The sequence below is a fragment of the Phyllostomus discolor genome, chromosome 3, assembly GCF_004126475.2.
Source record: "Phyllostomus discolor isolate MPI-MPIP mPhyDis1 chromosome 3, mPhyDis1.pri.v3, whole genome shotgun sequence".
In the NCBI taxonomy this organism is placed as follows: domain Eukaryota; kingdom Metazoa; phylum Chordata; class Mammalia; order Chiroptera; family Phyllostomidae; genus Phyllostomus; species Phyllostomus discolor.
This window is the reverse complement of record NC_040905.2, coordinates 196,141,040-196,155,661: the sequence shown is the minus strand read 5'-3', so window position 1 is coordinate 196,155,661 and position 14,622 is coordinate 196,141,040. Positions and strand designations below refer to the sequence as shown.

The 14,622-nt window shown below is 46.0% G+C and overlaps 1 protein-coding gene across 2 annotated transcripts in view; it reads left to right on the top strand.

Annotated features, from left to right (window-relative positions):
- Nucleotides 1-12,021, top strand: part of PTGR1 (prostaglandin reductase 1) — a 36,763-nt gene extending 24,742 nt beyond the window's left edge. For both annotated transcript variants that reach the window (XM_036022047.1, XM_028519287.2), the window contains 5 exons: nt 1,236-1,353; nt 3,543-3,698; nt 5,589-5,697; nt 8,966-9,084; nt 11,769-12,021. In XM_036022047.1, coding sequence (XP_035877940.1) covers nt 1,236-1,353; nt 3,543-3,698; nt 5,589-5,697; nt 8,966-9,084; nt 11,769-11,879 — 613 coding nt within the window. In that variant the 3' untranslated portion in view covers nt 11,880-12,021. The remainder of the gene's footprint in view (nt 1-1,235; nt 1,354-3,542; nt 3,699-5,588; nt 5,698-8,965; nt 9,085-11,768) is intronic.
- Nucleotides 12,022-14,622: the final 2,601 nt, after the last annotated feature.

The following is a 14,622-nucleotide window of genomic DNA, read 5'->3' as shown; positions in this document are numbered from 1 at the left end:
TCTGGGGCAGGGTCTGGGAATCTGAATTTCTAATAGACACTCCGGGCGATTCTGAGGGAGGTGGTGCTCCATTCATCTTTCGAAAGACACTGGGCTAAGGGATTATTCCGTATTTGGGTCCTTGGAAAGAGTGCTATCCCTTCCCTCCGCTGCCTTTCCCTCCAGTGCTCGGCCCTCGTGGACCCTCAGATACAGTCAGAGGCTGCGGCAGCTGACGTTACGCCAACGTGTAGGGTCTGTTTACATAGAAATAACGTTACATGAATTTGTCTGAAATTTCAAAAGTGGCTTAATGGACACCATAATGGGTATGGATTTCATTGGCTCAGACTCAGGGTTGAAAATAAAACCTAAAATCTTTCTATCACACTGCATCTCTGTTTCAAACCCCCATTTTGGCTGGTATAGTAAAATAAACACTCAGTTCAACTCAGTGATTTCTCACACCATTCCAGGTTTCAAGCTCAGAATTTCCTCTCTCTTTTCCCTGGGGTTGACGCAAGCTCCGAGGGCTAATGCAAACTCAGTGTCAGTAGAAGGGGGGCAACCACTTCTTGAACTTGATCTGTCTTAGTGTTAGTTTGGTCTCCCACCGAAGGTGTGACTTTTCCCGTTGTGTCTTCAGCCCCCACTTCTTCCGAGCCAGCATTCCACCCGGTCTCTTCGCCTGCTCCCCATCACCACACGGTGCTGAGTGAGCTGCAGCCTTGCAGGCCCGGCGATACTGTCCCTGTGAGCTACCTTTGCCATCCCATCTCGGTGAGAGGAGGAACTTTCAGGAGTGTTTCTGTGCTGCTCAGGAGCCATGGGACACTCAAGGTGTTTCTCTCCGACCCTCTGTGGCAACGCAGGATGACACAGAGGCTTTCCCTGTGAAGCCTGCCGTGTCCCTAGGGCTTACATGGGAATGAGGCACAAGCTCTGTGTTCTTGGATGCCCAGAGCTCAAGGGGGACCCGTCTTCTTTCACCCCCGAGACTTGACCTGGTGATAGACAGGATGCAGCCCCCTTCCAGCCACTTCCCGCCGCAGCCCCGTCATCTTGATTTATGTTTTGAGGAGGGAGGAGGGAAGGAGGAGGTGGACCATTAGTGACTGGGTAATGTTTATTCCTCTTGTTTTCTTGTACCTGGACCCGTGGCAGTGGGCTGCTGAGAAAGTCTTTGGGGTGTATCTGAATGAGTTATAGGGCAAAGCAACATATCCATCCATGTATCCTTAATTTTCTTTCCTCAGCCTAACTGCCTACTTTGGCCTGCTCGACATCTGCGGGGCGAAGAGTGGAGACACAGTTCTGGTGAATGCAGCCGCAGGGGCCGTGGGCTCTGTTGTGGGGCAGATTGCTAAGCTCAAGGTAAGTGCCCTCCCCCAGGAGCAAACATTTACTCTGCAGCCACAGCGAGCGCTGGAAACACAACAGCGGACACAGCGGACTCCCGTAGTCTCGGAGTTCAGTCTCATGGCTCTTGCTCAGAAATTGAAGATTGGGAATGATTGAGAAATGGAGGGAGTGAGGAAAACGGTGTAGCCAAGAAGACCTGAGCATTATTTTTAGCATTGCAGCTATCACATCATAAATGGCCTCTGTCTGGCATAGCGAGTTTGTAAGCAGTAACTACTTTCATGGTTTTTACCCAATGTTTTTTGTTACAGCCTTATCTCCTCTCTTTATGATTTCCCCCAACAGCAGAGGAAGGGACTTGAGATCAGCCAACTGCGTCATCACCCACATGGCCCCATTGCAAAGGCCAGCGCAGTCAGCCCAGAGGGCAGTCAGCCCAGAGCAGCAGGGCCGTGGCTTGGGAACTCCCTCCCGGGAGGTGCCGAGGGTGTGGAAACACCGGCTCTGAGTTGGGCAGGTGTCTGTGTTCAGGAGACCCGATGTGAGGGTGGGGGCACAGGCAGCAGACAGCTTGGACTCGGTCAGGACGTGTCCCCCAGTGGGAGTGCTCCAAGGCGATCTGGCTTAGCTGGTCCTTGGCCAGAGGCCGGGATGCAGAATTGAGAACCCATCTCCTAAGGAAAGAGTTAGGTGGAATACAGAGGAATACAGGGCTATAGCCAGTAGCCAAGGATTCAGGCTGGTCTCCAGGGCCGATGGGAGCTTGGAATACAAATGAGAGCTGAGGCTACCATGGAGATTGCAGGGAGAATTTATTTACAAGTCAGTAAAGAAATAGGAATACGTGTTGTGCTTTATCAAATGTCATTGCAGCATTTACCAGGTAAACTTGGCAGTTAATGACACGTGGACCCTTAAAGGAGAGATGTGATTAGTTCTTCATTTTAGAGAAGTCACTTTGGCCTTGGTTCCCAGTTCACGGGGACAAAGTGTTAGAGACAAGGAGTCCGATTAGGAGACTCTGACAATAATTCAGATGAAAATTGTGATGTGTTGACAGAAGAGATTGGTAGTCAGGACAAGCGTTTAAGGACATTTGATAAAAAACAAACAAAAGTAATACCTGGTGACTGGATGTGGATAGAAAGGGAGCGAAACACATCACCTGTGATCCGCGTGTCTCAGGTTTGGGTGACGGAGTAGCACCGCTCACTTCAGTGGAGACTAGAGGAGGAGAAGCTCGGAAACGGAGCAGGAAAGAAGACATTCTGTTTTGGACACTTCGGTTATGGGGTCCCTCCAGGCTGTCTGTGGGAAGGTTATTGGAAATACTGATTTGGAAGTCACTCAGAGAGACATGAGCAGGAGATAATAGATGCGGGAATCATCCACGTGAAGGAGGCACTGAGGTCTTAAGAGAAAATGAGATCATCCTGTGAGTGTATAAGGCTACAAGGCAAAAGCTCAAAGGATGCAGCTTTTGTAAAAGAGTTTTTTGCTTGAGTCACGAAGGAATGGAGACAGTGTATAGCAGCCATTGCTTGTACGGATCCACGTATGACCCCAGAGGTCCTTCCCTAAACTGAAAGTGCACAGCGGCCCATGTTCTGGTCTTCGTGGTACAGTCAGAATATACGAGAGCTTTCCGAAGAGCTGCTTTCTATGTGCCAGTGTAATCTCTAGTCTCATTCTGAAGGTGCTTTTCAAAATGTGCTCTAGTGCCTCTGTGATTAAGCAGCATCAAGTCCAATGCTCTGGGCCAAATCAGACAATACGAGGGCCGTTACCAGGAGGGCTGTCTATGAAATGAGAGTCCCAGATCTGAGCCAAAACAATAGTCTAACGAACAACAACATCAAACAATAGCATGTGAGTCAGTGCAAGGGGAGAGAAGCCCCCAAATAAACAAGAGACAAATGAGTATGTTGTGAAAACAGCAGATGGAAATGAACTGTAAACCACATGAACACAGACAGGCTGTGTTGGGGAGTTGGAGGCAAGTTGAAGTTACCCTTGGGGTGAACGCTGGTGCAGGGACGAATTTCACTTGTGGGTCCTTCTGGCCCCTTGTGGTATCCTCATACCTGTGTGGCGCAGCTCCTCGGAGGGTGTTCTCGGGGGGCCGAACCGTATTAGGCCAGGAGGGCGGATTTGGTCTATGCCTGTGACTTACAGATGGTTTCCATTTTTTCCCCACTCAGGGCTGCAAAGTTGTTGGAGCGGCAGGGTCTGATGATAAGGTTGCCTACCTTAAAAAGCTTGGATTTGACGTTGCCTTTAACTATAAGACGATAGAGTCTCTGGAAGAAACTTTGAAAAAAGCTTCTCCTGATGGTTATGATTGTTATTTTGATAATGTAAGTACAAGTTAAACTTAAAGTATGATTTACTAACAAAGTAACTATGCAAGGGAATATACTTCTGGAGTTTCCACTTAAAATCTATAAAGAGCCCTGGCTGGTGTAGCTCAGTGGCTCAGTGGTTTGAGTGCGGGCTGTGAACCAAAGGGTTGCTGGTTCAATTCCCAGTCAGGGCACATGCCTGGGTTACGGGCCAGGTCCCCAGTGGGGGCCACGTGGAGGGCGACCACATATTGATGTTTCTCTCCCTCTCTTCCCCCTCTCTAAAAATAAATAAATAAAACCTTAAAAAATCTATAAAGGAAGTACATAGACCTTTAAAAAAGCTTTATTGTGATATGTCACCATTTAAAATATAGAACTCAGTAGTTTTTAGTATAGTCACAGAATCATACAATTGTCACCACCATCAATTTTAGAGCATTTTTGTCATACTGAAAAGAAATGCTGTACTTACTAGCATTCACTACCCACTTCCCCTGAGAGTGGTCTTTTGTGCCTGGCTCCTTACACTGATCATGTTTTCCAGGTTCATCCATGTTGTAGCATGTATCAGTGATTCCTTCCTTATTGTGTGGCCAAATAATATTCCATTGGATTGATATATCACATTCTATTTATCCATTCCTCAGTTGATGGGCATTTGAGTTATTTCCACTTTTTGGCTATTATATAATGCTGCTATGAACATTCTTGTATGAGTTTTTGTTTTCGTTTCTCTCGGGTATACACCCACGAGTGGAATTGTTGGGTCACATGGTAACCTCATGGTTAACATTTTGAGGTACGCCAAACTAGTAGGCAATATGGCTGCACTATTTCACATTCTCATTAGCAACAGATGAGGGTTCCAGTGTCCCTACATCCTCACCAGCTCTTGTGATCTATCGTTTTTGTTACGGCCGTCCCAATGGGTTTGACGTGATCATTTCATTGTGATTTGTTTTGCATTTTTTAATGGCTAATGATATTGAGCATCTCTTAATGTGCTTATTGGCCATTTGTATATCTTCTTTGGAGAAATATCTCTTCAAATCCTTTGCCTGTTTTTCAATTGGGTTATTCATTGAGTTATAAGGCTTCTTTATACATTCAGGACACAAGTTCCGTATCAGACACAATCAGTTCATGGTATTCCTGGTAGTTATGTTCTATAAAGTCACTGAACCATTCACTGCTCCTAGAAAAAGGATATATATACACACACATCGTACATATATTATAATCTTAAATCCCAAAACAATTTTTCCTGTAGCTTCCATTTTCTTTATTTTACAAAAGAGAATACAAGGTTCAGTGAAATGTTAAGTGACTTGCCAAAGGCTGCCCCTCGAGCTAACCCTTCCAAAGCTGGGGTTCGTACTCCATCCACATGGCTCCAGAGCCGGAGCTTCTTGAACTCAAGGCACTGCCCCTACTGTCTTCTCCCTCTGGTAAACCTCCCTAAGAGAGCTGGAAACAGCAGGCAGAGCCCTGGCCTCGTTTGACCTTGGCCGGGAACTCTGAGTCTCTGCCTGCTCTGCACATGTCTTCAGCTAACCTGGGAAAGCTCTGTGAGTATTGCTTTGAGGGTTGTACGTAAATTTGAGCAAGCAGTCTAGTTAACAAATACAGAATCCAGTAATAATGAGGATTCACTGTATATGGTTTGCAAATATTTTCTCCTGTTCTTTTTGTAAGTTGCCTTTCACTCGACGGTGTTCTTTAAAGTGCAAATGTTTTCAATTTTGGCGACTTAATGTAATTTTTCTTTTGTCACTTGGGCTTTTGCTGCTAAGGCAAATAATGTGAAATGATGATTGTAAATGAATAATTTTTTTTGAATCTTCTAGTGTTTAGATTACTTAAGGGGTTGTTCTTTTTTTTTTTTTTTTTTGTCCTATTTAGGTAGGTGGAGAATTTTCAAACGTCGTTATCCCCCAGATGAAGAAGTTTGGAAGAATTGCCATATGTGGGGCCATCTCTACATATAACCTCACTCGTCCACCTCCCCCAGGTAATGAGCTCATGCACGTGGCCACAGGTGTAGGGAAGACTGACAAGGAGAAGGTTCACAGAAACGGCATGAGAGTATTGAAAAGATTTTAGTGACTATTGAAATATTTAAAGGACTTCCTGATATTCTTGATGAAATCATATTTATCAGCTTATGTTTTTATGGAAAGAGATAACAGGTAAAATAAAATAAAAAAAAGAAAACACTATGGGATCAGAATGAAAAAAAAAAGAAATAATAAGAATCTGAAACTATGGAACAAACACATACTAAAAGTTTTAGTTTTTACCTACCTCCTGAAAAATTATAAAAAGACAGCCATGATTTGATTCAGAAACTGCACACCTTGTCCTGGCTGGTAAAATATGAGGGTCCTTCAGGACATTCGGGATCTTGCTGGAGGTGCAAGCAGGAGCAGAAGGTGACTTCAGGTGGGCGACAGGAGGACAGCAGGCTGCCCTTTCCTGCAGGCAGTGGTGGGCGGTGCCTCCCCCGGACACCCTGGCCTCCTGAACTGACAGTGTCCACTCCAAGGGAAAGGAGTGTGTGTTTCCACCACGCCCACCATTCTTTGATTGTCCTTGTTTTGCTTCTCCTGAGCTCGTCCATGCCCTCCACCCCCCCTTCTTCACCCCCTTATGCTGAGACCACCCCCTCCCACCTCCATTCCTATAAAGGTCTAAAAGCAGTGTCAGCTGGAAAACTGAGTTCATTAGCTCCCTGTCTCTGAGACGTGCTGTCCAGGCCTCCTATTTCACAGAACGGGGCAGTGAATGGCTGCACAGACCAGAGACTTCAAATCCTATTAGCGACAGACTCGAAGCAGAGGCACGTCTTCTGAACAACACACACAGAGTCCTTTTCTGCATGTTTCCATGCTGTTGGCGAGATAACAGATTTACTGTGGTCCAAAGAAGGGGCAAAGGACAAAAAAAAAAAGAATCTTCCAGATTATTATCAGGATCTAGGCCACCATAAGTAGGCTGGTTTTTCATTCTGGGATGGGCTTGACTCCTGAGTGGAACCTCCTGCCCCTGCTAGTTAATATCACATAATTTACACCCTCACTCCAGAGTGAAAGGGGCCAGGGAAGGAGAGACAGCCTGTAGATTCCCTCTCTAACTGTGAAAAATCAAAGACATGACCTTCTCCAAGAAGGAAACTCCAGGTTCCCTTTGACAATCTTACTGTTTGGGAGCTTTTTCCCAGAGATTTTTCTAATGGATGCTAAGCCAGAATCGTGAGAAATCTGCCCGTCAGTTGGGCAAAGGATACATTTTCCTGACCACGGTCCAATGAGGTATAGCCAAATATTTTTGGCTATACCTCATTGGTATACTGGAGACAGTAACTTGATCTAGTTTTTTTAGCAATTAGGCTCTGGAAGCTCAGCTGCTCAGATAGGTCTTTGGGATGTCAGCGGGCCTCGTCCACCCCATTTGAAACAGAGAGGATGCTGTCCTGCGCCTGATCTCCAGAACGTCTGACACACTGCACTGTTAGCATAGCTCGGAGGCAAGTAATTATGCCTCCCAACTTTAATGCCATGTGTTTTTTTTTGGTTCTCAATAAAGAAACCCACATTCCCATCAGAGTGGACAAGCCCAGAAACAGAATTTCACCTTCTTCCAAGAGGAGGAAATGAGGGTTCCACCCCGTTGCCCAAAAAACAAATGTGGGCTTTCTGAAGCTGCGTTCTTCCCGCGAAACCCCTCTAGGGTCTGGGCGTGTCCTCTCCCGTGTCACTCCCATGGCTCACTCGTCTTGCATCAGCTTCTTTTAGCTCGGGCCGGAGCCCCATTTTTCTGACTGCTAAGGTTACTGTCTTCAGAGCAGCGAGTGAGGACTTGAGGCTTGAGCGATGGCAGTTATCAAAGATGCTGAAAATAGACGCTGCCACTCCTCTTGTCCCTTCTGTCCTGACTGAACCTGACTCCCTGGCACTTGGTCGGGTGTCATCCCCTCAGTCTCCGGTCACTTGAGAGCCTTGGGAAAAGACGCCGGGCCACCTTACCACCTTTTCTTTCTCACAGGACAGTGCTGCCTCATGGGCCGCAGGGTCGCCTGGTGCTTTTTCTGGGCTGGTGGTTTGCAAAGTGTGAGCCCAGGACCAGCAGTGTCACCATCTCCGGGAACTTGTCAGAAATACATATTCTTGGGGCCGGCTCCGTAGCCACAATCAGAAATAGGGGGAGGGGCCCCATGGTTTCTTTTGACAAGCCCCGCACACAACGCTGATGCACACTTGAGTGTGAGACCCAGCGTGTAGGCCAACTCTCGGTATCCTGAAATGGCCAGGACGGCAGCGGGTGTGGGAGTTGTGAGCTTCTCGATGTCTTCTCTCATTGGCTCTTAGTACATGGGCGGGCTCTTGCTGTTTTGCATCTCCTCTGAGTGCAGAACGGGAGATGGGCTTATGCCACGGAATGACTGCAGGAATCCACCAAGAGGAACATGCTAAGTATTGAGAATGCGAGGGTCTTCATTCTTGAGCAGTGTCGAAATGTTTTCATGTTGTCCTCAGGCCCTCCTGCTGTTTCATAGACCTGTTTGGGAAGGGTGGTGGGCCTTGCCTCTGGCGTGTCCAGATGACCATTCCCTGGCCGTCGGACCCGTGCGAGGGCTCCGGTGTGTTTCCTGTGGCTGCTGTAACAAGTGGCCGCAGACTTAGCAGCTTATGACAGCACAAATGTGCTGTCTTACAGTTCTGCAGGTCAGAAGTCTCCAAGGAGTCAGCATGGCCGTGTTCCGTCTGAAGGCTCCAGAAGAGAGTCTGTTTTCTCTCTTTTTCTAGCTCTGGAGGCCTAGAGAGAGTTTGCATCCAGCAGCATAAGATCATCATCACATCTTTCTTTCTCTCTCTCTCTGACCTATGTGTCCATATCGCGTATTTTTTTTCCTGAGTCTGACTTTGCTGCGTCCCTCTGTCTCTTACAAGGACCCTTGTGATGATATTGGGCCCATGTATATGCTACAGGATAATCTCCCCACCTCAAGTCCTTAAGCGTATCTGCCAAGTCCCTTTTGCTGTGTAAGGTACCATCTTCACAGGTTCTGGGCATTAGGACGTGGACATCGTAGGGGCCATCATTCTGCCCACCACAGAGGGCACGTTGATGTGTGGGCAGCCCCGTGGGTCCAAAAAGAGTGGAGGAAACGGAAGGGGAGGCCGAGAGAGGACAGTGATGTGACTCGTCTGCTTGTTTCCACCACGGCCACCTCCGGGCCCTGCTGGGCCCTGTCGCCCAACGTGTCCTCCTCTTCGCAGGCCCGCCCCCAGAGGTTATTATCTACCAGCAGCTCCGCATGGAAGGGTTCATCGTCAGCCGCTGGCAAGGGGAGGTCCGCCAGAAGGCTCTGAAAGACTTGCTGAAGTGGGTCACTGAGGTAAGGGCCTCCGGAGCCAGACTTCAGATTTCCACTGCAAATACACCCCACGGCTCCCTGTTTTATAGCAGAATACCTGGACGTGTCGTCTGTACTCTCTCCATTCCTTCTGATGTCCAGATCTCAGGCTTTTGCACTGATCACTGGGCCTCTTTTCTTCTCTGTCCACACTCTACCCAACCCTTAGTCAGCCCGTCCAGCCTGATGGCTGTAAGTGCTGGTGGGCTGACAGCCCCTAATCGTCTCTCCTGCCTACACCTTCCCGCTGAGCTCAACTGCTCCACGGCTCCACCTGGAGGTGTGGTACACATCTTCAACTTACCGTATCGGGCATGAAGTAGGTTGTGATCTTTCCTGCAAAACCTGCTCCATGGATGCACCTTGCCATCTCAGTTAGGGCAGTCCTACCCTTCTAGTTGCTCAATGTGAAAACCTTAAAGTCAGCTTTGATTGCTTCCTTTCCCTCATCCATGTCTAATCTGTTGGGAGATTCTAGTGGCTCGAGCTTCTAATTACATACAGAATTGGACCACTCCTCCCACTCTGTGGCTACCACCCTGGGCCAGGCCACTGCTTGTCTAGGATGTTGTGTTTGCCTCCATCTGTCCCCACCTTTGTGCCCTTACAGATGATTCCCAGCCCAGCAGCCAGGGTGACCTTTGAAAGCGTAAATCCGACCACGTCATTCTTACGCTCGAAACCCTACAAAACTTCCCATTTCACTTAGAATAAAACTTACAAGGCTGCCCGCGATCTCTCCCCCATTGCCTCTCTCATTTCCTTCCTTAGAATTTACTCACTTTGCTCGCTCGCCCAGTCCCTCCCCTCTCCTCTCCACCCCTCGTCACTGCTTAATTCTCTCACCTCCTTCATGTCTTTGCTGAAAACTGCCTTCTGAATGAAGCAACTGATACAATGACCCTGTTTTAAACTCTGGATCCTCCTTATCTTTTATCCATAGCAATTATCATCTTTTAATATTATATACACTACAACCCACTTCTTTATTAATTTATTGCCTGTCTCCTGTCCGTGAGAATGTAACCGCAATGCGTTCATGCATTTTGTTTTCTGATGTATCCTCAGCATCTAGAATAGTGCCTGAACCAATGTAGGGATTCAATGAATCTTGTTGAATAGATGAGGGGCAAATATGTGTGCCGTGGCTCTTCTCTGTCCTGCGTTAGAGCTTCTAAAAGCCATGTCTGAGACCCAGAGGAAGAAGCCGGTCCTTTTGCTCTGTGCTGTGATCATTTTCCCACCGAGACCACGTTAAGTTTTAGTCAATAGAAATCTGAGTAACTGAGGTGCCTTAATTTAGCTTTTACAGGGGGGAAAGTGGTATCACACTTCCTAATTGCTGGCTTTATGATCACTTCTCAATTCAAAGAAAGAGATTGCTCCTCTGGTGACCACAGGAGGTTGGCGTTTTTCCCAGTCTAACACGTGGAGTCCTGGGCTGAGCTCTTTCCAGGAAGCTGGGAAGGGTTGAATTATTTTTAAGTTCCCAGCGTGCAGCCTCTGTGTCGCCGTTGGTGAAACTGAATCCAGCGCTTCCATGGCCACAGCTGACAACAAGACACCACCATGCTGGTGTCCCTAATGCGTCCCTCTAACAAAGTGAGACTCATTATAGTTTTGTTTTAAGTAGCTAATTGGCCTAATTTCTCATCCACTTACTTTTTTTCTCATCTCTTACCTTCTACAAATACTTTTTATTTTAGAATAGTTTTAGATTTGCAGAAAAATCACAACGTACAGAGAGTTCCCGTGTAATCCATATCCTATACCCTTATTAGGTCCCATATTTTTAACATTTAATATTGGTATTCATCCTTTACTTTTAACCCTTAAACTGTATTATAGCTTTTGACCCTTTCCATGTTCTTTGCCTGTTCAAGAGCAGGAATGAGCTTGGACTTTCTAGTCAAGGGTTCAAATACCAGCTTCCCTACTGACTGGCTGAGCGACCTCAAGCAAATGGTCCCTCCATAAGTGTATGAAGGGTGCTAAATCATCACTGGAATGCATTAGTGGAAAAAATGGCATTGGTAACTCAGGTCTCCACGTAAGACCCCTTTGAAGAGACGTGCACATGTGAATTAGTGCCACTCAGTAGACTGTGCCTTGGAGTAGAAAGAGAATGAAGAACCTTCCTCACTACATGAAACCTTCCCTCCCAAACTCCTAAATGAATATCAAACACACATTAAAAGAATCGAAGCTTGAAGGGAAGATGGATTAGGAAGGTGCCATGGTATTTAAATTTCCTGAACAAGGCTCTGCCTCCGCAAGGGTCAGATAGGGGCCATGAAGCTACGTCCCCAAAAGGATGACACAAGTGACTCCCTGAAGGGTCACTCCTTTCTCCTCTTCTGAGTTCACGGCATTAGTACATTTTCCCTGTAATTTATTTAGGAATTACATAATCACTTCCTTGTGACATTTCTGCTATTGTTACGCTGTGATCTGACGCCTATTATTAAATTCTTATGTGTCCTTTGTCATCTACTGCATGCGCTGTGTATGCACATCATGCCCCCAGATGACTCTGAGGTCACAGGGTCTGCAGCTGACAGTTCCAGATTTCCCGTGACGTACCTGACACATTTGCTGCTGCAATGAGAAGAGCATATCGTTTAGAATATGATACTAACGTTACGTTTGTTGTTGTTTCGGTACAGGGTAAAATCCAGTACAATGAACACGTCACGGAAGGGTTTGAGAACATGCCAGCTGCATTTATGGGAATGCTGAAAGGAGATAATTTGGGGAAAACGATAGTGAAAGCATGAACAAAAAATAACACATAGGAATCATTTGGATGATTACTTAATTTCTTTTGAACCATTTAGTAAAAATGTATACTACCTTCATTTTATAAAAATAGGGGTTGTAATGAGTTTGAACCACCCAATAAAATACATTTCAATAATATGGAATTAGCAATAGAGAATGAATATTTCCCTGTGAACAGCAGCCAGTCACCTCACTGCCTTCTACAGCTCCTTCTGGGATATGATAGAAAAGAGTGGCTTTGGAGTCCAAAAGTCTACTGTCTCTTTGACCTTGAACTTCTGATTTTTTTCATCTGTAAAGAATAGTACCATGTACTTCACACACGTATTATACATTTATTTAAAATACCACCATAATGCCTGGCATATGTGTATATCGGGTACCCATACTGTTAGCTACCTCCCTGCAGAAATGAAAGTCTTGAGATAATGCCCCCCCCCCACCATTGCTTATATTACACAAGAAAGACTCATTGCTGATGTCCAGGGCTTCTGCAGGTGAGTCTCATAACAGGACAGACTGAGGAAGGAAATCTGTCGTTCACAACAGCTACAAAGAGGAATATACATAAAGCCTACACGAATGTGTGAGGTTTATATGAAGGAAGCTTTCAAACATCACTGAGGAATGCAAAAGACTTCACCATGGAAAGGGACCATACTCAGGCATGACGATATCAACTCTGTTGATGGATGCTGCCGCCCCAAGTACAGGAGGCATGCAGTTACAGTCCAGTGGAGAAATGGGAGCGGAAAGTGTGTGTGTGTCTGTGTGTAAAACCTCTGCACAGGTGTAACAAGCTACTGCTGATACGGTTTATCCCCAAGGAAAACAGGGGCATGCCTGAAGGGCAGGACGAGAGAAAAACCTGTACACCGTATGCCCTCTTGTCCATTTTGAATTCGGAATCTTATGAACAAACTACTTATTCGCTGTTACAAGTAACAGTCAAAAAGTCAAAGTTCCTGCCCTTTTGTGTCCCCCTCCCCATAGGGGGGAATACAACATACATGAGACACGACTCAGGGAAGGGTGGGGGCGCCCCTGAGATTGAACACCCCTGGGGTTCTTAGCTCTCAAGCTGGTCCTCCCCGAGCCTCCAGCAAGTCCCTGCTGCAGTTTCCGCTTCCCTAGCCTGGGACAGGTTCACGGGGAGGCTTCCGCTCTTGGGCTTCTACCTCTGTAGCCAGTGACCCTGTGTATCCGCCTGTTTGATGCACCAACTTTGTGGGCAGCGTTTTGCCCTGCGACCTCAGTCCTCTGCTAGATCTATTGTAAAAAGAGTTGATTTTTTAAACTTTTTTTTCTTGTTAGGACAGAGTTACTGACTGCCAGGGCCATGCATGCCAGACCAGAAGTCAAGAGCATGTATTTTTAATTTTGATGATATTTACCCTTTTTTTCCTCTGATGGTTAGTGCTTTTAAGTTTCTTGCTGAAGAAATCATTGCCTAGATCATGGTCATAAAATTTTTCACCTGTATTTTATTCTGTAAATTTTACAGCTTAAATTTTGTTAGATCTGTGATAAACTGGAGAATAGGAGATTGGGAATGACTGTAAAGGGGCAAGAGAGAATTTTTGGGGTGATCCCAGTGTTTTTTGGGGGTAGGGATTACATACGGTGGGCAACTGTCAAAACTCATAAAATGGTACCTTTAAATGTGTGCACCTCATTGTTTGTAAATTACCTCAATAAGTTAATTTTAAAAAAGAAAAATATGTCCAGGGCAGAAATGTTGGCCACAGATGAGAGCTTGCTGGCTACCCAATTGCAAGGGACTGGCAGAGTGCTGGCTTACTTGGAAGGAGAAATACAAGGAGTAGTCGAGTGAGGCCGGAGTGTGTGAGATCTGCAAGCACAAGGTTCGTACTTCGTGGGAAAGCCTCCCACGGGGGCATTAGCGTATTTTTCCAATGCAAGAGGGGCACAGGTCTCCACCACTCCCATCTACATCTCTTTCTGGAACTTACTGTGGTCCCAGTAGTAAGACAGGTATCCATCTTCATTTTTTGCCAAGTTACGAGCAGTTTTTCCCACACCGCTTGTGGGGTAATCCATCTTTCCCCCCTTGATTTGAAACACATCTTTCATATGTGTTCTATTCAGAGATACTTGGTTCCATATTTAGACTTACCTGGTCAACTGGTCTTCGTTTTATTATTCTGCCACTAACGTAAATAGGATTTTTTGCTACTACATTTTTGATGGGTTATAGTTGGAATTTTGGAAAGGTCTCAAGGACACCTGATGATCTATGCACAATTAATTTGTGGGATGAAGTATTAAGGCAGTGCTATTTTTAATACAGTAGTACCCTGTATGTGATGGAATATTACTCAGCCTTAAAAAAGGAAACCCTGCCATTTGTGACCATATGGATGAGCCTGGAAGGCATTATGCTAAGTGAATAAGCTGGACAGAGGGACAAATACTGCATGGTATCATTTATATGTGAAATCTATAGACACAGTAGAAAAGCGGGTGCCAGGGGTTGAGGGTGGGGATTTAGGGAGAGGTTAGTGCAGGGCCCATTCAGCTACATGATGAATGAGGTCGGAGGATCTAATGTATAACATGGTAAATACAGTTGGTAACACTTTGTTATATAAAATCTGCTGAGAGCAAATGTGTCAGGTGATGGATGTGTTAACCTGGTGGGGGCAACCATTTCACAATGTATGAGTATATAAAATCATGTATACTTTAAATATCTTAAAATGTTGTCACTTATACCTC